This window comes from Gambusia affinis, linkage group LG24 (assembly GCF_019740435.1).
Source record: "Gambusia affinis linkage group LG24, SWU_Gaff_1.0, whole genome shotgun sequence".
NCBI lineage: Eukaryota > Metazoa > Chordata > Actinopteri > Cyprinodontiformes > Poeciliidae > Gambusia > Gambusia affinis.
In genome coordinates this window covers 13,568,303-13,590,456 of record NC_057891.1, presented here as the reverse complement: position 1 = coordinate 13,590,456, position 22,154 = coordinate 13,568,303, and the positions used below count along the sequence as shown (strand labels likewise).

At 40.8% G+C, this 22,154-nt stretch overlaps 2 protein-coding genes and 1 long non-coding RNA gene across 4 annotated transcripts in view; 2 read left to right on the top strand and 1 right to left on the bottom strand.

The window, feature by feature from the left end:
- The first annotated feature begins 4,299 nt into the window (after positions 1-4,299).
- LOC122826934 (axoneme-associated protein mst101(2)-like) lies at positions 4,300-16,910 on the top strand. The gene is made up of 10 exons (XM_044109323.1): positions 4,300-4,499; positions 5,619-5,764; positions 6,328-6,409; positions 6,647-6,782; positions 6,862-7,064; positions 7,144-7,280; positions 7,353-7,494; positions 7,567-7,848; positions 8,065-12,835; positions 13,089-16,910. Exons 1-10 carry the CDS (start codon positions 4,374-4,376, stop codon positions 13,097-13,099), a joined length of 6,036 nt encoding a protein of 2,011 aa, XP_043965258.1. The 5' UTR covers positions 4,300-4,373; the 3' UTR covers positions 13,100-16,910.
- LOC122826935 (vascular endothelial growth factor C-like) overlaps positions 15,741-22,154 on the bottom strand; it is a 19,492-nt gene continuing 13,078 nt past the window's right edge. Inside the window, exons 7-8 of the mRNA XM_044109325.1 lie at positions 21,021-21,222; positions 15,741-17,509 (exon numbers count right to left, since the gene is read on the bottom strand). Coding sequence (XP_043965260.1) covers positions 17,389-17,509; positions 21,021-21,222 — 323 coding nt within the window. The 3' untranslated portion in view covers positions 15,741-17,388. The remainder of the gene's footprint in view (positions 17,510-21,020; positions 21,223-22,154) is intronic.
- LOC122826936 lies at positions 17,517-22,078 on the top strand. 2 transcript variants are annotated; one of them, XR_006369899.1, is made up of 3 exons: positions 17,517-18,467; positions 19,578-19,835; positions 21,027-22,078. It is a non-coding gene; the product is annotated as an uncharacterized LOC122826936 (long non-coding RNA). The 2 variants fall into 2 exon arrangements; XR_006369898.1 differs by having other exon boundaries at positions 17,518-18,467; positions 19,596-19,835.

The following is a 22,154-nucleotide window of genomic DNA, read 5'->3' as shown; positions in this document are numbered from 1 at the left end:
GCTAAGCTAAGTTCAAAAATTCCAAAGAAGTTCGTGGAGAATCACAAGAATATTGACTAACATGGACTGGCACAATTCAGCATGATAAACTAAATGAATCAGCTAAAATTAGCCAAAATGCTAATGTTAGCATGAATGCTGTCAGTAGCATGTGTGGCATTGCTAACATGTTGTCTATACCTGACTTACGCAATTCAGTATACTAAACATGGCTAATAAGTAAGAAAAATAGCTAATAGCTTATTTAAGATAAAAAGCTAATGCTAACTAACTGCCTTGCTGCGCAAGGCAGTTCCCTAACCTGAGAGAAACAGATAATGCAAAATGATATTATTGCACCGCCTCCGGCGGTGCACTGTCCAGAGGGACATTTTGAGGCTTTTATTTTGAAATTTGCAGTAAGCTTCATATTAAATGCCCACACTAATCCAGTGTCTAAGAGTGCTTTGGATAAACCAATCACGTCAAGCAAAAATGAGCAAATATATGATGTAAAAATTGCCAAGGCTTTTATTTTGAAATTTTCAGTAAGCATCATAAGAAATGGTCAAACTCATCCCATGTGTAACAGTGAATGTTTCGTTTCTATAATGCTCAAAACACAAGTAGTTCTAAAGGCCAGCTCAGTCCTCCTCTGTAGTAACTGACAGTTCCACCATGTTGTAGTTCTAACCTTCAGTCTTTGTAGTTCTAAAGAGCAGCTCAACTGTCATGAGAATGAAACACAGGGAGAGATGGAATCCTAATAGTTTGAAGCAGTTAGTTTTTCTGATCAAAGCAGGCCAAACATATCTTTACCTAAATGCTGCCAATAGCATGTGGGGTATCATTAGAATGTTTTCTGTAATTGATTTACTCCATTCAGTATATTTAAAATGACTAATAAGTAAGTAAAATAGCTAATAGTTTATTTAAGGTAAAAGTCTTACCTGAGAGAAGAATATAAAGCATTCTAATATTATTGCATCGCCTTACGGCGATGCATTAACCTGAGGGCAATATGAAGGCTTTTATTTTGAAAAATAAACATAAGCTTCATATTAAATGCTCACACTAATCCAATGGCTAACAGTGTTTGAGTTAAATCTCTTATTTACTGGCCTAAAGAGCCAGTAGTTCTAACTGGAAGCTCTGTTTTAACTGAGTGTTAGTTAGAACTACAGATATGGTGTTCTGATAGTCCTATTTATTATCATTAGGTCAAAGGTTAATGCCATTGCACTGGCTTGCTGTGCAAGCCAGTGCCATAACCTGAGAGGAAAAGATAATATAGGCAGAGATTTTTGAGGTTTTATTTTGAAATTTTCAGTAAGCATCATAAGAAATGGTCAAACTCCTCCCATGTGTAACAGTGAATGTGTTAAATCGTTTCTATAATGCTCAAAACACAAGTAGTTCTAAAGGCCAGCTCAGTCCTCCTCTGTAGTAACAGACAGTTCCACCATGTTGTAGTTCTAACCTTCAGTCTTTGTAGTTCTAAAGAGCAGCTCAACTGTCATGACAATGAAACACACAGTGAGATGGAATCCTAATAGTTTGAAGCAGTTAGTTTTTCTGATCAAAGCAGGCCAAACATATCTTTACCTAAGTGTTGCCAATAGCATTTGGGGTATTATTTGAATGTTTTCTGTAATTGATTTGCTCCATTCAGTATATTTAAAATGACTAATAAGCAAGTAAAATAGCTAATAGTTTATTTAAGGTAAAAGTCTTATCTTAATGATCTGCCTTGCTGCGCAAGGCAGATCCCTAACCTGAGAGAAGAATATAAAGCATTCTAATATTATTGCATCGCCTTACGGCGATGCATTAACCTGAGGGCAATATGAAGGCTTTTATTTTGAAAAATAAACATAAGCTTCATATTAAATGCTCACACTAATCCAATGCCTAACAGTGTTTGGGTTAAATTCCTTATTTACTGGCCTAAACAGCCAGTAGTTCTAAATGGAAGCTCTGTTTTAACTGAGTGTTAGTTAGAACTACAGATATGGTGTTCTGATAGTCCTATTTATTATCATTAGGTCAAAGGTTAATGCCATTGCACTGGCTTGCTGCGCAAGCCAGTGCCATAACCTGAGAGGAAAAGATAATATAGGCTGATATTATTGCAGCACCTTACGGCGCTGCACTCACCTGACAGAGATATTGGGGCTTTTATTGGGAAATTTCCATTAAGCTTTATTTAAAATTGACACATTAATCCTGTGTGTAACAATGGTTTGTTAAAATCAGTTATAAAATGCCCAAAACACAAGTAGTTCTAAAGGCCAGCTCATTCCAGAGTGTCCTCCCATAAATCAGCTGCTCTGGCCTCATGTGTTCCGTTGCTATGGTAATGGATCAGCTGCTTACTGTCATATGTGTGTGAGACAGAAAGGGGGGAAAAAAATTCTATCTTTGTGAGACACCCAGCCAATTAATATGGAAAAAGCACTCCGAACAAACCTTTGCCGTTCAGGAACCGTAATACATATTTGAAAACCGTTTGAAGCGTATAAGAGGGCTATTTGTCGTCTCCGATAGTACCGCAATTCATATTTTTACCTCATTCACAGTAATTGCAGTGATGAGACAAAAAATTGTGCAGAAACTTTTCAGAAATACATGGAAGTGAATCAGGGAGAGCGTCAGTTACCCTGTCCCATGATTTCACTCTGAAGCACCTTGACAGAAAACCGTAAATGCTAGAGAAATATCGAACACATTTTACCGGAGCAGGCATGCGTATCAATGTCATGACCGAGTTTGATACAAATCGGGCGATATTTGTGGGTGTGACGGTGATTTCAAAATTGCTTTGGGGTCAAAAATCTGCTTAAATTCTCACTCTAAAAAAGCGGCAGTTGGTGTCAGTTATGCTCTGCGTTTCGGCAGTTGGAAATTTTGCTCGTTTTTCGCTTTTTACGTCGCCATCGTAAGTCCGATTCCTTATAAAAGTAATAGCACCCCTCTCGGGATCGAGCCGCACGTTTTGATACCACTTTTGTGGGTGGGCTCGCAGCGGTGCGAGCCGCATTAACGGTGGCGGAAGAAAAATAAATAAAGATATAAAGAGACATTCTATTGGGTGTAGAACAATAGGTGCCTGCCATGCAATGCATGGAGGCAGTGACTGACTTGCTTCGCAAGTCAGTCACTGCTCTCCTTATGCATTGCTATGGGGCAGGCCCCAATTATACTTAGAATTACAATAATATAAGTATAATTATATACTTTCTTAAGTATATAATTGGTATAGTGCCCTCTACCATGTCCACTATAAAATTTTTTTTTTAATATTTATGACTGCTTAATTACAGCTGCAGTTACCCTCTATGTCCACTAGATGGTAGAAATGGCCCTGCTCTGCCTTAAAAGTTGTTGGGGGGGTTGTGTTGCTTTTGCCATAAACTCTCTGTCTCTCTATTGCCCTCCTGTGGTCACAAGCTGGAATTACACACCAAAATCCTTCAGCTTAGTCTAAGTAATGCTGAATTAGATTAATAATAAAATCATGAGTAATTATTAGTGAACAGAAGAACTGACGCTCTGTGGAGCTGCTTCTAATTCACACTTACAAAGAAAAGCGGACACAAATAGGAACTGCAACTACAAATAAAGCTGCACAATTTGCATTATCTGCATTTCCTTATTAAAACACTTATAACAGAAACAGAAATAATAATACATTTATCAGCTTTTAATTCATTATTTAAAACTGGTAAAACAATAAATTTTACCAGCTTTATCATTTGTGTAATTACCAATGGTAGCCACCAGATGGCAAAAAAAAAACAAACCCGCCGCTCAAAATGCGGTTGTAGCGCAGTAGTTAGCTAGTTTACAACTTCATAGCAGCGAGTTAAATGGGTCCCAGTTAGATAAATTAACACAGATATTTATCCTGGGCTCATTTCAATGTTCAATGTTTTCTTTGTGCGTGTGAATTAGAAGCAACTCCTCAGAGTTGAAGACAGCACCATAAATAAGAAAATAAAAAAATAGAGTGAAACATTTGAAAAACATTAAGTTATATTGTACTAACTTATTAGATTTGACATACGTTTTAATTTATATAAATATAAATTTTTAAAAGGTGCAACTTTTTATAATTAATTTTCTAAAAGAATACGTGAACGTCAGTTTTAAAGCCTTTTAGACGCTGTGTTTTGTGTCAACCATGTGTTTAGTGGCGCATGTAAACGTTACCTGGGAGCCCGATGTTATCGGCTGGTTGGATTCTCATCGCTCCGCCTCAACTTACCCGCCGCCGGCGTACAGAAGTGAAGCAAATGAACGCTCCCTAAGTGATAATGGTGTCCAATCAGCGCCGGGGATGGTGGCTATGTGAGTTGTGTGGTAAACGCTACGAGCAAGGCTAGACAGTCAGTATGGCGGAGGGGAGCAGTGTAAGCGACTCAGAGGGGCTAGAAAAGCGGTTAGAGAGCCTACTGAGCCGCTACTCAGGTGACGAATCCGGAGCTGACAGCGAGCTGTTCTGCGCTGATTTCTGGAAGGTAATAAGCCCGTTGTTGAACACGGTACAAGGCTTGTTGTCGAAGATAAGAGCCTTAATGTTACCCGAATCCCCTCCCCCAGAACTGCATTAGCAACGGAGCTTTTTAGCACGTAGCTGCTACGACGTTAGGTCTTTACAAACCTTTAAAACCCGGATTAATCATGTTTGAAACTATGTGCCCAGTAATTCAAACTTATACCAAGATGATACAATGAAAATATCAACATCTGTATAGCGGATAGAACGTGACATTAATGGCTTTCTGTTCGGCTAACAAGGCAATTGGTTGAAGCTAACTGTTTAGCTAACTCAAAATGTACCATCAAGTTTGTTGCCCGTTATTTTCAGTGATAAACAACCGCCTTATGTGTAGCAGCTAACAGCTACTAAATACATTTTTATCAAGATTACTATATTGAATTCTTAATTGCATTTTAATCGCACATTTAGTCATGTTGATTAGCCTCGACGTTTAGCTTCATAAATTAATAACAAGTTCATTTGCGGCAGTTTAAAACGTATTTATACATTATTAGGTGCTCTCCAAACCCGAAACTTGCTTAATGTCACTGCATTATTTACGTAAAATAAATGGAGCAGTTATTCTACAATGTTAAATAATTTAATAATGTTATACCTGAGAACAATCTGATGGTATCTACTGTGTAGAAGAAACCTCTTGGTTTCTTTTTAAGTTATTAGGTTTTGTGGATAGACAAAGTTAGGCTATTAAAAGGGAACTGGCTCTACATGGTAAATGAAATATTGTGCCTTTTTTATTTGCAATTTTCCAATGATGACTGGTATTAGGGCTGCACAATATTAGAAAATCTTGCTTGGTCTGTGACCTTTGGCATTTTGAGTAAGGTCATTCATGTCCAGTGACCATCTGCAGCAGCGAGAGGCTCATCAACTGGCTAAATATTACATTAGCATGAAAAGTGCAAATGTAAAACTTTCAATAGCTAATCCAATAATCATGGCATGCCAAACAATCCTTTGCAATACAAATATTACGCACTGAACGACATATTGTGCTGATTATCAAGACAGATTTATGCTTAATTTCTGACCCAAACGTCTAACTGCTCTTGACTCGTCTCTGCCGACTCTGCAGGTGGTGGATGAGTCTGCCTCTCACTGCCGCGTCCCGCTGCCTCGCCTCAGGATCCTCCAAGTGGCTCTGCGGCAGTTTTCTCGAGCCTCGGCCTTCTTCCCAACAAGCTGTGATCATGTAGGCCACACTATCAGTAGTCTGGCGCTGTGAGTATACGAATCGCTCCCGTATGTTGGTTTTATCTTAAAACTGATACTTTGTCGAGTAATGACTTTGACTTTTAGATTTCAAGCAGCATCCCGGACAATAACATTCAGACAGACTGCTGAAGCAAATGAAAAAAGCGTTATTGAACAAAGGCTCTTTTATTCTTGTGTTTATAAATAGAGAAGCCAAAGTATCCAGAATGTCAGATATGAAATTTAGCTAGAAATAAACCAAAACAGGCCTCAGGTCTATCATGAGTATGGCTTCCTGGGGAGAAGAATCAGTTTCTTTTTAATGAAGTATAATATTTGTTGATTCTGTGTCACTTACAAATTTATTGTTAAATTATATGAGGAATATAATTTAATAGATTTAAAGAAGCGGTTTGTGGTTTTCTGTTTTTAATACATTTGCAAAGCGCTCAAACTATTTTCACATTATCATACCGTGGTGTGTGTGTGTGTGTGTGTGTGTGTGTGTGTGTGTGCGCCACTCCCCCTTCCCTCAGGCTGCAGGAGTTGTACAGTAATTAATAAGTATTTGCTCTGATTTCTTTCCATAGGAGTGTGTTTGAGTTGCTGCTGTTTTTTGACCAGAAGGATTTCAACGAGGAGCCCTTAAAACATTTCACTGCTACATTCCAGGTACGTTTATATGGTTCATTGTGGCAAATGCTTCTTTTTTTTCTTGCAAATTAATGACTGTTTGATATCTGACAATAGAAAAAAAAAATTCTCATAAGTATGATAATTTGATCTCGAAATTTCAGAGTTTTTGGTGGAAATTTCCCTCTGCATATTTTTTCTCCAATCTCTTTAGTAATGTTTCCTAGGTTACTCTGAAGAAGAGAGCTTCAGCATGTTGTCATCTTTGTCTTCCAGGAGTGTCGTTCAGTCTTAGCGAAGTATGAAAATGTTTTTCTACTTCAAGTGGAGCGTTTCCTCCAGCAGGGCGGACCGTGGGCCACCCCCGCCTTACAGGCCATCCTCAGTGAATCCAGTTTACCTCAGATTGAAGGTAAATAACAAAGTCTTCCACTTAATATAGTTTTGTTGTTAAAATGCAACTAAAATTAAATTCCTGTCCCTCCCCTCAGTGGATCGTTACATTAGCTCTGAGCCGCCGGTGTTCCTCGACCTCCGCGTTCGCTACCTTTCATCCTGCGGTCGCCGCAGCGACGCCGCAGCTCTGGCTAAATGCTGCATTCGGTGTCCCGCTGCAGGACAGCCGCTGTTCTTCCTCCAGGTCTACCTCTCATGGCTTCTCAGAACAACACAGCACGACCGCCTGCACCAGGAGGTGGGTGGAGCCTAATCCTAACCTGCCTTTAAGCCGGCCAGTCTTTGTCTAGTTGCTCAGCTTCCTTCATCGTTTTTAGGTGGCTGACATTAACAGCAAAGATGCTCTACACATCATCTGCAACCTGGAGTGTGAGGAGACGGATGAGATGCTTTTAGCTCTCAGCACTGCCTTCCTGTCTCAGCAGCTCCAGAGAGGAGACATGTACTATCTATGGTAGGTAAACAGAGGTTAATATGTGGCGTTGGTCACCATGGAGCTGTTCTGAGACGCTTTTTCTGTTTGTAGCGAGCTCGTCCTGGTGTGGACCAGCCTCCACAGACGGTTAAAGACGTCCAAACAGACTCTGTTGGAGGCGTGTCGTCAGCTGATGCTGTCCGCCACGAACATCAAATCGATCTTTCCCTTCATCAGAGCCGTGCTGCAGGAGGTAAGGAAGGTTTTATTAGAGGTGATAAGAACTTTCGACATCAACTGACTCTTTCCGTGTCTGCCTGTCCAGGTCGGTGAAGACGGAGTGCAGTTCTGTGTGGAGCTCTGTGCCAACACTCTGAGATCATGTCTTCCATGCGACGTCCTCACAAAGACGCTCATTTATAAAACCATCGCCGGGCTGCTGGCCAGCGACCTAGACGTGTGCCGGGCGTGTGCTCTGCTCGTCTTCTTCCTGGAGCGCACCGTCGAGTCCTACAAGACGGTGTACCTGCTCTACATGCACCCCGACCAGGAATACCACGTGGATGACAGCCCGATAAGGAATAATGTTCGCTTTGAGACCCTACAGGTATAGTGGTTTCATAATGGTCCTCTAGAGTCAGTTCTTCCCTGCTGCACCACATCTGTTCTTGCAGAATCTATAAAGGTTTAACTCTTAAGCTCTAATTTTAGAAAACGGTGATTTAAGAGTTTGAAGAGTTTAACGGCTTTCTGCAGACTGTGTGTAATAACTTTAGACACCATTAAAATGTAATGTGTTTATTTTCTGTGTTTTGTTTTGCAGGTTCTGAAGAAGGATTTGTATTTTGACCCGGAGTTCTGGAACCTCATTGCTTTGCGGACCAACTGTTTGAAGCTGATGAGTGAGAAGGTGGTTAGTGCTGCTCTGGAAGAAATCATGGAAGACAAATGGATCTCCAAGTATTGCACCAGGGGTTCTGCCCTCCGCTCAGTTTGTCAAAGAGGACCTGCTGCTAAAAAACGACATCATAAGGAAGGTAGATTTTGTAAAACAGATTCAAACACTGGAGCCAAAAGATTTAAGATGGACTCTGAGAAAATGCGCGTAAATAATCATGCTCTAAGAAGAAGAGGCAACCAGGGATCAAAAGCTTTGAGAGAATCTTCTACTGGACCTTTGAGGCGCTCATTTTGGCAGCTTGACAGAATACATGGCAGTTTGACACTGAGGTATGACGAACATCGGCGCACGACGAGGTTTTCTGAGAGAAACCTGCCAAAACGAAAGATCAAGAAGCCCAAGTGGCTCCTGGACGATTCAGGAATGCTGGAGAACGTTCCGCTAAAGATGAAAAGGAACGGATTGAAACCACAAAAGCTTCTGCGATCCTGTGTAATGAAAAGATCCCAAACCGGTCCCATGAAAAACAACGCCAAACTCAAACCTCAAGTACACAGTCGTCTGAAACCGAAGGAGAACAAGTACCAGAACGGGTTCTCTTTGGATTCTATGAAACCGGCAAACCCTCCCCAAATCATCCTAGAGTTGTCTCTTCCAGACAACGAACTGATGGATACGTTTAGTGACGATTCTTGCAACCGGCCCAAAAGGTTCTCTCAAGTGCTTCTTTACAAACCAACAGTGAAATATCCTGATACTTCACCTCCAACGAAGACCGGGCACGGCAAAGAGGTGATTCTAAGATCGCGGGATGCCACCATGTTTGTGCAGCTGCTGCACTGCTACGCACGGCGGCAAAGAGGAAAAGGTAGCGGCTCCAACGTTCATGGCTCCGTGTCGACAATCACACGTTCGTCGGCGCAAGGAAGCCCGTCAAAGGATTCAGAATTATGTGAGAGGCCTGTCTCCGGGCCTAAAGGTACCACACCAGAAAAGGTCAAAGAGAGGGGGTTGCATGTTTCAGAAAAGCTTCCCAAAGCTCAAAGCACAAAAGAAGCCCTCGATTCCTCTGGAACCTCTCAAGCTGAAACAGAGAAGGACTTTCAAAATGATCGATCTGAAAGTTCTCCTGCAAATGTTCAAGACTTCCAACAAGTTGAGTCCATCGCCTCAGGCGGAGAAGCATTTGAGGTGTCGGCTGTTGAAATGAAAGTCACCATTGCCTCACAAGCCTCGGTTTTAGCCAAAGTCTCCAAGCCTCCAATAAAAGAAGATGTAGACCAAGTTTCACCAATCTCAAAGGTGGTGAAGAATAAGAAGAAATCTACAGATGAAGTCCAGTTGGCTTCGATTAACAATAGTGACTCGGATAATAATCTTCTTTCACAATCTGAAGATGTTGGCTTCAACAGCGTAGAACAGGAAATCAAGTCCCTGTCATCTCAGGAAGACGGCAGCAAGAACTCCAAGGCAGGCAGTGACTCTCCCAACATGGCTGCTGCAGAGATGTTGAGGAAATCTCCAAAAGGAAAGGCGCCTCATAGAAATGACAAAAGCGCAGTTAAAAATGTCAGTTTAGCTGCTTCTTGTAGTTCCGACAAGTCTATATGGACGTTACCAACAGAGCTGGTCACTGAACTTTCACCCGAGCAGCTTACAGATCAACATCAATGCTACTCTAAAGGTCAGGCGGGTAAAGGCAAGCTTAAGCATTCTCAGAAAACAGAAACTACCTCTAACTACGCTGTGCGGGAACAGGAGGTGGCTGCAGTTGATGTGCAAGTTAAGAAAGAAAATTCAAAAGCTCAGGATACTCGTTCAGAAACATCTGAGAACAGTGAGCTTATGGAAACGGCCCCGGAAACGGAGGAATCCAAGCTGGAGCATTTCTGCACCTACTGCAACAAGTTCTTCATGGGGGCTCGGGTTGTAGAGCATGCAATGTTCCACTTCCGAAAAGACGAGTGCACTTTCTGCAGAACGGTCTTCAAAGACGACCTGTTGGCCATGGTGCACCTCTCCGATCATATAGAGAAAATGAAGAGGTTGAAAACTGAAGAAACCAGCGCTGCTACACCAAAAACCTCAGCCAAAGCGAAGACGACAAACGTGCCTTCTGGACACAAAGAGAAACTCAAGAACTCTGCGTCTGAACCCAGAACTTTAAGATCTAATCAAAAGCAAACGGGTGTAACATCTTCACATGACAAACAAACATCCAAGCATGTCATTGGAGAAACTACCAGCCACAGGGTAAACGGGCATATTGGCAAAAAAGAGGGTGATTTCAAGCTGGAACCTGTACAGCAACTGAGTTTTGATAAAAGAAGGCGTCACCGAGTGTTTGATTCAAGGTTGCAAGAAAATAAGCTCATTAATTCTGAAAGTCCAGTACCAGGTCAAACCAATAAGGAGCTGAAGTCTTCAGACGATGGGAAGAAAAGGAGAGAATCTTTACAACTTCAAGAAACATACTCTAATCCAATTGTTGATGTTGACGAGCAGGAGGAGAAGGTTTCCTGTCCTGCAAAAAGATGCTCCTGGTTTACAAACCTCTCAAAGAACCGAGTTGGCCTGCTGTACCATGCTCTGGACAAACACTACGGTGACATCAAGCCTTTAGAGCTGGCGTTCCGCGTTGCAAAGAGCAAATGCAGCATCTGCATGAGGGTGATGTGGAGCTTCGAACACTTCCAGCACCACGTTGAGAGACACCGACTTGTCCCGAGGCACCCCTGCCTTCACCGGGGCTGCAAGGCCAGGTTCAAGAGCGGAATGGAAATGCGACGGCACACCAGGAAGCACAGTCCGCTGCAGGCGATGTGCTGTCGGCCCGGATGCTCCCAGCTTTTCATTTGTCTCTGGGCACTGAATCTTCACGAGAGAGAACACTACGCTTCCAAGTCAGCTGAGCCAGACTCAAATGCAAATGCACAAAGAGGCGAAAGATTGTCTAAAGATTGTCCATCTGATGGAAAGAAAACTCAAAGCTCAGACGACCCCGTCAGGTTCACTTCCCTTAAGTTAAAAGAACAAACAAACGACTCTTTAAGAAGACGCATTAAAGTTCATCTGACTGTCAGCACAGCAGCTCAACAATACAAGCTTAGAGTTAGAAACAAAAGCACTGATTCTGAAAAAGACACTTCTCCTCATCCCAAGTCCATAAATCTTAGGTTGAGGCAAACATTAAGTAAAGGCCAAGCTCCCAAAAGTCATAAAGTCGTCTCATCATCTTTTCTAAAACACAAAGCTAAAGTGAAGAATAGGAATAGGTTAAAGTTAAAGAATGCCAGAAGAGCCGCTCAAGCTCTTAAGAAAAGAAGATGTCCTCCAAGGTTGAGCAAAACTGCCGCCGGTCAGAAAATACTCGCTCAAGACGCGAAAGAGAACAGTGAACTCGATCAAGAGGACGTGATGACAGAAACGACATTGAATGATTCAGAGATCAAGCAGATTAAAACTAAGCTAATATCCAGCAGTAAATTTCAATCCACCAGTTCAAAACAGTCTGGCCTCACCAGACAGAAGTCGGCGGATGGCAGAAAGAAACTTCGAAAGGTCAAGAATCACTGCGCTTCTTCAGATTCTGGCAAGTTGAAGAAAACCAAGACTGGAAGAGTTGAAGCGACTAAAAAGGCTGTCAAGATACGTCAAGAGCTAAACTCTGCTTCGAGAGCGTCTGCGGAGTCCAAACGGGTTAAAGTCGAGGCTGTGGTGGAAATTTCTGCTGAGGAGAAGGCGAATAACCAAGATTCCCTTCAGGAGGAGTCCAGTAGCTCCTTCCCAACAGAAGGTGCTGAGAAGACGTCAGGGGTTAGGATAGAAGAAAGCACCAACGCCGCTGCTTCGAGCTCTGGCAAGCCACAGAAGAAAGGGGAAATGTTGAAGAAAAGGCTCAATCTGAAAGGCAAAAACCAAACCTTACAAAACCTCCACAAATCCCCAATGGAGGCCAAAGAGCAGGATAAACAGGTGACTGCTAAAGGAGCAGAGGGAATATTTAAGGGGTTGAAAAAGTTAATAAAGAGCACTCTTGTTGAGAAAGAAAAGAGGAAGGAAGCCCCTGAAAATGCAGCTCTAGGAGCATCCGCTCCATCTATTCCTACTGACATTTTGACCGCTTGTCCATCCAAAGTCCCTGAGGCAAACGAGCAGAGCATTAATCAAAAGGAAAAACAAAAGAAATCAAAAATTACAGATAAGTCTGAAACCAGTAGAGCAACCAAGAGGCGTAAAGAGATTAATAAAGACAAGACACGAAAGCTTGCCAAGAAAAAATGTAAAGAGGGCAATCGGCTAGCAGCTGCTAAAGGAAATCCTCCAACACAACCTACTCCGTCTGACATTAATTCTGCTAGCTGCTCTCTAATCCTTGAAGACAAAGAATGGAGCGAGGGAGTCGTTTCCATGCCGTGTAAGAAAACCCTCGCAGCATACGGCAAGAAGCCATACCTGCGCCTGCCGCCCACTGCGTACCTGGACGAAAAGTACACCGCCATGCCGAAGCGGAGGAAGGAGTCGCCGCTCTTCCAGTCCAGCATCGTTCTTGAGTCGCCCTGTCTGAAAGCGGCTCTGCAGAGGCACCGGTGCGCCAAGTGCTTCTCCACTTTCAGCTGCGCCGAGGAGCTGCAGAGTCACAGCCAGCAGCAGAAGTGCTCAAACCTGTTTGGGTTCGACTCTGACGATGAGGGTGAGTTAAGTCGTCTGTGGTTTGGAATATTCAAGACACCCTCTGAAAACTTTTTCATTACTGGACATTTTAATACTTCAAACACCAAAAGTACCTTGATAAGCATTTGTTCGCACATTAGAAGCCATCTTAGCTCTGCCACAAAAGCTAACGTCGGCAGTCTTTCTTATCTCCACTCTTGGGGGGGTCTTTCAAAACCAAACTTCTATCAATTTATAAAATCAATGTTATTTCTGTTCTTCTGTGGTTTCAGGTAACGGCTGAGCCACTGCTACAAGGACGACTTTTGGATGCTAGCCAAGCTAGCACCAAACTTCTAGGAACCAGGGGACTGTGATTGTACCTCAGCAAGTCCGCTCCCGAGACGCAGGAACAAACATTTGACGCTTCAGGGCAGCGAACATAAAGCCCTAAAGAAACTTCTGAACTGAACCCTTGGGAGGTTAATAAAAGGAACGGTAGTACTGAAGTGCCTCCTCTTGGAACCGCCGTGTTGCGTCGCCCCATATGGAGACTAAATCACATAAAAACAAGGCTACAAATGTTTCCATTAGTAAGCCATACACTGTTCTCATAAGAACGAGTTGATGTGTCCTCGTATTGAAGAGATTTGGAATTGAAAATTCAATTTGATCATCTTAGGGTCCTAATTTAGACTGAGTCTAAACTGCAGAGTGGTAAGGTAGCTGTGCGAGTATTCAGTAAGAGGTTTTTTTTTTTTTTTTTAAATGTATAACTCTTGTTTAAATACTAATTTTATTTCCTATTGAGAAAAGGATCCCTATGGGGCTCGTTCTGCTCCACACTGCTTGTCCTTGCGGTAACCAACCAGTAGAGGGCAGTGTGCGCTAACCTCGATCTAGTCATCAAGGTAACTTCCCGTTTTTCCTGTTCAGAGAAGATTTAAGGACACACATTGCTTTATTGTCACCTGAATGCTTTCTGACGTGCTGAAGCTGCTCACTTTTTATTTACCGCTGTGTTGACTTGAGAAATGGCTCCATTTTTTTTAATTAGCTCATAGCAAAGCTGTGTGTAAGTTAACAATAATTATGAACCAGAAAATGTGCCAGTGACCTACTAATTTATCATGATTATTTTTGTTTTAAACGACGATCATAATTCACATTTGGGTGCGTTTTCTTTCCAGCTTTTCTTTCTTTTCGTCATGTTTCGATTGACCGCGGTGACGACGTTCCGCCAGTGATGTTTGATGCAGGATCGTTGCATCCGAGTGTTACTGTGAGGCCGCATGTGTCTTTTCATGAGCAGCGACAGGTTTTATTTATTGGCTTTCTTTTATAGGTATATAAATGTATATCTTTTGTAAATACATGAAGAGTTTCAATGGCTTATTCTATAAATGCTGGAGCCAGGTTTCTATTTTGTTCTTGAGGGGCAGGGAGGCGGGGTGGGAAATTAAAATGTTTCAAATTGCCTTGCAGGGCTTCATTCATTTTTTTATTTTTTTATTTTTTTTTAGGTTCTGTGCAGACATGCATAAAAATGCGAGAAATGTAATATTTTAGATTCGTTATTTTGTTGGGTGTTATTTCAAATGAGAGGGCCAAAATGAAATTGAATCAGCCTTCTTTCCCGTTACTTTTTCTGTTCTTCGTCAACATGACAACCCGAGACTTTAGACGAGGAAGGAACTTGAGTCCAAATTAGGAATTAGGTTGTTTCCCGCAGGTGTTCCAGTGAACCGTCACTGAGTAGGAATGTTTCATATGCCGTTGGAAAGCCTGTTTCCTCTTAAATGGTCTAAGGCTGAAAATTTTCTGCTAATGTCAAGGCATTTGGTGGAGGCAGTGTGATGATGTGGGCTGGCGTGTCTTTCACTGGAAAAAACAGTTTGTTGTTGTAGACGGGGAGACGGAGATTAGATTCTGCAGCTGGTGTCGGCCCCTGTCTACAGGACTCTGTCCGCAGAGACCGCCTCAAGAATTTGCGCTTGAACTTTGACCTCAACCCTGTTGACTTGTCTAAATTATCTGATTAGTTTGGACATGCTCTTTGGAGAGGATTTGGAGTTTCTCAATCGGAGGGTTTCACATGCTTGACTCCCGCTCAACCCAAACATAGATTTCCCTTGTGCTGTTTGACAGTAGAGAAGGAGCCTCTCCAGCAGATTTATTGATGAATTTTCTCAGCCTTTCCTCTCGCCGAACAGGAAGGCATCAAGATGTTCTGTAACTGCTGAAACACTTCAACACCACCAAATCTTACCACATACTTTTGGTCTAGTTTTGACTACAAATATCTTAGTTTTGTCTTATTCCAAGTAACTTTTGTGCAAGAAATATCAATCTGATTAAATTATACCATTAATATTGCTGAAAATTTACTAATTGTAAGCAAAATATCTGCCAGTGGAACAAAATTTTTATCAGCGTGAAAGAGGTTGTGTTTTTTGCAGTGTAAAGACTCTTCCTAGCTTGTGTTCCTTTTGACATTCTTCATGTTCTGAGTTTTGATCAGTCCAATTGAGTGTAAAAATGCAGGTGGTGTCACTTTTTTGTGTCCAGTAGCATCGCAATCCCATGTTCTCGAACATCTTTGTAGCTGCCAAAAACAAATTGCATATACCTTTGTGGATATTGACGGTGCGACGACGACCGTTTTTGAGTTGCATGTCCTGGATTCAAGTAAAACTTTTAAGTTTTCCTTTTTAATTACTTTCAGTGGTGCATTTTATCAACTCTGATCATCACTGGAAAGTGAATTGATTCCATGGAAAATGCTAGACTTGGATTCATTTCATGCAGTAGTGTTTATGTTAAATTAGCTGAGAATGAAAACCTCAGAATTTAGATTCTTGGGTGAAAAAGCTGAATTAAAATAGCTTTTCTAAATTCATGAAGACGTCTATGGGTGTGAAATGAGACAAATCAGATGACACAGCTCAGTCAGACAGCCTTTAATCAATACTTACTGAAGTAATGATGATGGATTCTTCTACAGCCCCAGAGCACATGAACTACAACCAGTGGCACTTTTGGATATGGGCAGTTTTCCAGGGTGGTATTATAGAAGGGGCTCCCAAAAAAAAAACATAAAAAATGCGCAATTTTTGCATCTTGATTTAAAAAAAACCCAGTGCTGCTGAGAGTAATGAGAATAAGAACTAGACTGCATTTTATTCCCTCCCAGAATTGCGGATTATTTCATGCGTTTTGATTGGTTGATGGCGGGATGCCTTTCACTCAAAAACCACCACTGGTTTGCAATCCTAGCTGCACTGCAGTCGCTCCTTCCACCCAGCATTAAGCATCAAAACTGAGAATTAAATAACTAACACTATATTTCAGTGAATCAGATGAATAAGCAGCAGTCATCATTCCGAATGTTTCCAGAAAACACTTGTTGCAAAACGATGCGGCTTGCTTCACTTTAAAATAATATAATTGCTCTCTAGTTATTATCGTGATTTAAATACAGTTATGTACAGCTACTCACAAATCCATCTTAAAAATTTCACTAGTTTATTTTCCGCTCTTTCTCTCTTTAAATATAAAACGTTTAAATACATAAAAATAAAATTACTCGGAGCGGGAACAGATAAATTAGAAGCAGACCCAGAACTGTCAGGTTGTAACTGGATGTAGAAATGTGTCAAGCGATTCACCTCGTCGAAAAGAAGGGAGCGTAAGGAATCAACAAAAGTGTACATACCCCAGTTAAAATGAGTTACATTTGGATGACAACATCTAAAAAGTTGAAAAATCATTTGAAAACGTGCAGTCGAAACCAGACGGTGAATAAAAAGAGACAAACTTTTTTTTTCTTTCTCACTCTGAAGTAAAATCCTTCTCCTCGTTTTGGGTTCGAATTAGAAAAATTATTTGTATTTGCTTTTTTGAGTGAAGATGTACTTTTTTTTTTCCACGTGCGCTTATTTAACATTTCTTAATGTTTTCGACTCGGTTTCGGCGTTCAGTCGTCGATACGAAAATGATTGAAAATGATTCTGATTTAACCCGGCATGATAACAGAGGGTGTGCACACTTTAGAGATCCTCTCTACAAGATTTTCCTTCCAGCCAATATGGAAATTTGCCTTAAGATTCGTCTTTCCCACATTTATTTTGGAAAAAAAAAAAAGGAAGAAGAAAAAAGCATGTAGTCGGGTCTGTTATTATCTTATTCACATTCCATTTCACACAGGCACGAGCTGCAGCTCCTTGGCTCGTTGGTGGTTGGCATTCTTCTTGCTGCAACACGTCGGTCGGTCTGGTCCATCCCACCTTGTTGCTGTGCGTTTACAGTCAATCTCTAGGGGTTTTCCAGATGTGGAAGGAATCAAATATCTGTCCTTATTGGCTCTCTTTGAAGAGTTTTGTTGCATAAACGTGCCTTTTTGCCCTTTCCTTTGTTCTGGGGAAGTTTATGGACACAATTTGAGATGGTTCACTTGAAAAGTGACTCGGCACAGGCGGCTTAAACCTCCCACAAACGCTGCATGTCTCTCTATGTAGATCCACTTCCAGCTCCTGTACTTGGAGTCACTCGGGTGGAAAAGTTTCCGATCCAAGCGGGATAAATTCCTCTTCCTCACTTTCTTGTTTGGTAATTCCACTTCATGTACTTGGGGATGCACTGACAGACCTGGCTGCTGTAGTAAAACCCGTCCTGGCACTCTCGTCTGGGGTTTCTGCAGGAAAGCCTGTAACAACTTGAGAGAGAATGACAGAGGATGAGAGGCAGAAATGTGGGCGAAGAAGACAAAAGATGGATTTAAAAGCAGGAGGGGAAAGGGAAAGATTTTTTAAAGGGGTGAGGTTGGGATGAGGAACAGAGGAGAAATAAAAAAGAAACACAAGGGGGGATTATATTCTCTGATCATGCATACTATACATTATTCACATCCCCACATCCTTTCTGGAGGAAGCTCAATCCAAGTTTTATTTGCATGTGCATCAAAAGATTCTGTGTGAGGCGAAAAAAAAGGAGTATTTTTCCAGAGAGGGGAGAAGTCTGGGAACTCTTGTCTTTAAAATCACAGCAGGTGTACAGTCGCCTGTGGACTTACTACTGTGACCAGATGTTAAATCAGACTAAACAGTACAAAGAGTGATTGTACAAAATAATAAATGCCTTATCTTTGTGCTCAGATGCATCCTGAACTTGACCTTAAAAACCATCTTTCCACAAGCAAACGGAAAAAATATAGAATTTTCTTAATTTGATTGATAAAACATAAGGACAAAAATATGTTTAGAAGAACAGTCTGTTCTTATAAACATGATTAACTTTTATGTTTTTGGTTTGAATCATTATATGAATATGTTTTATTCATTCGCCTTCAGGAACCTTCGGATATTTTACATCTATCTCAATGAATAGTGACGAGACGCATAATAAAAAACGTCTGTTGCGGATTTCTTTCCCAAATTAGGTTTTTGATTCGTTGGATTTACAATTTCTTTGCCCACGAAACTTTACATTTTGAACCGATGTTCCAAACAAAGCAATTTGTCACAGAATAAGACGAATTTTGGCGACAAATTCAGTTTTACTACGATATGACTCTGCACTCGAACTCAGCACGGTGTAGCTTGTCTGTATCGACACAGCTGGCGATAATTAGCTAATCAACAATAGCTAACTTTTCTTCAATTTTCGGAATCAAGGTAAAGTAAAACCTCCCATATTTTTAAACAAAAATATTTTAAACCAATAATAAATTGTCAGGTAGACGGTTAGCGTCGAAGCCTCAAATATTAATTGGTGGCTAAGCCAGCTTTTATTTCGTATTTATTTTTAATTCACCCGTTTGTTCGTTACAGAGCACACATCAGATATTTAAAAGACAGTAAAGACTGCAGTGCGGGGACATTAGGACATGTTGCAAACTGAATTTATATCACTAATTTTTCAGCCATATTTGTCATTTGTTTACAATATGAACTATATTGGGTGGCTGACGTTGATTTGAGCCGTTGAAACTAGGCTTGAAAATCAAATTGAATATCTTCCTTGGTTAAATGGAGATTTAGGAAGATGTTCAAGGCTTGAAAACTGTTGAAATATATTCTTCTGTGCGTCTGTGAAGTACCAAAAAAAAAAAAAAAAAAAAAAAGAAGCCACAAATGAAAAAAAAAATAAGAATAACAAACGAACCAGTAATTAGATGTGCTTATATCTAAATGTATAACAATTCAAATTTGGAGTTGCACCATCCACGTTAAACCCGTGAATATTTATTTCAGTATTTTATTTTATTTTTATTTTTTTATCTAGTGCTGCAGCTGCAGCATGAAATAAGCTGTCATTGCAACTTGGCCAAACAGCTCATGAGAAAAGGGTCCTAATTCTCCAGAAGAGCATAAAAATAATGTATGTCAAAGCATTTTTGATGCTTTAACATGTTTTCATGTCAAAGCATTTTTGATGCTTTAACATGTTTTCATGTCAAAGCATTTTTGATGCTTTAACATGTTTTCATGTCAAAGCATTTTTGATGCTTTAACATGTTTTCATGTCAAAGCATTTTTGATGCTTTAACATGTTTTCAGGTTAAAGCATTCAAAACATTCAGTCTGTTTTGAGGTCCAGCTCCAGTGAGCCTGTTTGTGTTCCTTTAAGCTGAGAATGTTTAGTGAGCTGCCACATGTTTTAGTGTCCTGCAGGATTTCCCACATGTAAAGCTACCAGTGTGAATCAATCATTCTGCAGCTCATGTCTACTAGTGTGTTTTCATAGTGCCTGTCACTCCATCTGTCTGTCTCGCTTTCATCCAGTCCCCTTCCCCTCTGCAGGGCCTCTCGGGTCAGAGGGACGTTGATTCGGTGCGCGCAAGCTGTGGGAACCACGACACACTCGCAAAGCCCCGGGCAAATGCTTCAGATGCCCCATGTCCATAAAAGGTTGCAGTGAAACATGTGAACGACTAAAAAAGACAAGCAGCGAAAGTTTTCCTCCTGGAGAGGAATGCATGACTCGTCCATTGGGAGATGTTTCCGCAGAATCCAGTAACGCATCACAGTCCCCTGCCTCAGGTTCGTCAGGATGAGCCGTTAGGCTAGCACAAACTGCTAAAGGTTTGGTTATTGTGAGGTAGAAATATCGCAGTTTTTCACTCAAAACAAAAAGTGTTTAACATGACCTATTTAATTTTGTGAAAAGTAGAAAAGCAGTAACTGTTTCTGTACAGTTACTTTAATGTCAAAAGCTGGAATATTGAATCAAAAATATTGAAAATAGTAACACAACACCACAAAAGAACGCCATTCCCACTTAGAAAGGGATTCTTTCTTCAGATGGAAATAAACCTTTTTTCAGGATGAGTTGTGACTGAAAATCTTCCAGTGGGTTTTTTTCCCTGCTTCATTGTGAGTCCAAGCATTCATCAAAGATGGACAAAAGAAGCAACAAATTCTAAATTTGGACTAAAACTGACAGAAAATCAGAAGGATTTGGAAAAGCGACGACCTCAAAATCTGAGAGATCAGGAGAAACCTTGCATGAAAAGTATTACAGAGGATGTGTGTAAACGTTTTGAATCCACTTCATATCGTGCTATAGGTGTACAGCTCATACCTGGTCATGATGAAACAACATTTGCTGGTTTTAACCTGAAGATGATTCACAGGTTTACTGTTGGACTGATCATTCCTACTGCTGCTAGCTTCACAGCTGGGAAATCCCACTTCATGGTTGACTTCACCATTTCAATGCTTTATTGGTCTGTTTTCAACCAAATCTGTGAGTCAGCACCATCCTCTTGTCCACATTGCGTGGACTGTGTGCACTAACAGACACGTGTCAGGATTTAGGGGTTTTCAAACCATAAGGTTGTTTTGTGGATGCATTCATGTTTATGGTGTTCCACCATGTTTCTTAACTTTAATTACTTGTGGAGTTCCTCAAGGCTGTGATTTGAGTCCAATTTTATTTCCAATCAGAATTTTCCACTCTAGATTTCAACTTGAGAAAATGTACCATCTATTTTCATTCAAATGCTAACGGCAGTGGGATCTGCCTTCCGTTAAAATGCGGTCATGTTCGTTTTAGAATACATCTTAAGTTTTATTGTTGGAAGACAAACTTCAAATCAGCATGAAAGTTGAGTTTTTATGTTTTGTGTTGTTTTTGTTTTTTTTACTTTTTTGTGCTCTGTTGTGGATTTTTGCCTTATCCTGTGCAGCATTTTGTTTAAACTTCCTTCCTTCTGGTTCTCTCACCTGCAGGTGTTCGGGTTGAACCTCTTGCCCTGCCGTAGACACGTCTGGGGACTCTCTCTGCACTGACACAGACACGTGTCGGGATTTAGGGGCTGATTCCTGGGACACTCCACCGCGCACACACAACCGCACAGCTCATCGTCCCACCGCTGTCCGAAAGGACACAGCTTCCCCTCGCCTTGGCCTTCGCACTGGCACTCACCTGAGCACAAAGGTAGGAAGAGGAGGGAGCAGGAGATCAGAGCAGTGGTTGCACAACCAAAACTTAATCAGATGGTGTGTTTCGTGTTCATACTTGTTTAAAATTTGCATAAAGACTAATTTTTTTTTCTTCTATCTTGGCCTGAATCAATTTGTGGTATTGACAGTAAGCACTCTCAGTAAAACCTAAAATAACTGGAAGTTTACATAAGCAACAAACCAGATGGAAATTAAAATCCATCCAGATGGAAATTCAGTTTAAAGGCTGAATGCCTTTAAAAAGTATTTTCCCCCTTGGAAGTTTTACTCTTTTTATAGTTTATTCAAGTGAATTATTAGCAACATAATTTGGCTTTTTTGATTAAATAAAATGTCGAAAAAGCTTTTTTTGCCAAGTGGAAACATATTTCCATGAAATATTGACAATTTAATAAAAACATAAAATAAGTGACTGCATATCCCTCCCCATTTAAGGTGACTGACCTAATTCAGCAGAGGTCCAACAAACTGGTGCTTGCAGTCAGTGAGTGTCTCTAGTGACTGTACTATGAAGAGCATTCATTGGCTAATCAGTATTCCTGGCTACAAAGCAATAGAAGATGGTTTAATTTGATTTAAACTCAAATAAACAATAAAATATGGATCACAATGGAACACATGCACTCTTATTTTATTTGTCCTGTTTATTACCTAGCCAGATCTGAGTTTACCTGAGACTGTTTACTAACTTATAATGTATTTTATTGAGATTTTATGTGCACACAGTGTTGTGTGCACATAAAATATTTTTACCAGTAATAATCTCAAATGTCTTCTGTGCATTTGTATTCTGACAAATTAAAGTTCTGCATAGTTAAGTGTCTTCAGACGTCATCTGTTTAGTAAATATTATTAATCATGGAGATCAAAGAGCACAGCAGACAGATCAGGTAG

Excerpts from the sequence above, each read along its gene's own strand:
- LOC122826934 (XM_044109323.1), top strand. The coding sequence starts at position 4,374 with ATGGCGGAGGGGAGCAGTGTAAGCGACTCAGAGGGGCTAGAAAAGCGG. Across the intron at positions 6,410-6,646 it reads ATTTCACTGCTACATTCCAG|GAGTGTCGTTCAGTCTTAGC; the intron begins GTACGTTTATAT and ends TTTGTCTTCCAG. Across the intron at positions 6,783-6,861 it reads CAGTTTACCTCAGATTGAAG|TGGATCGTTACATTAGCTCT; the intron begins GTAAATAACAAA and ends CCCTCCCCTCAG.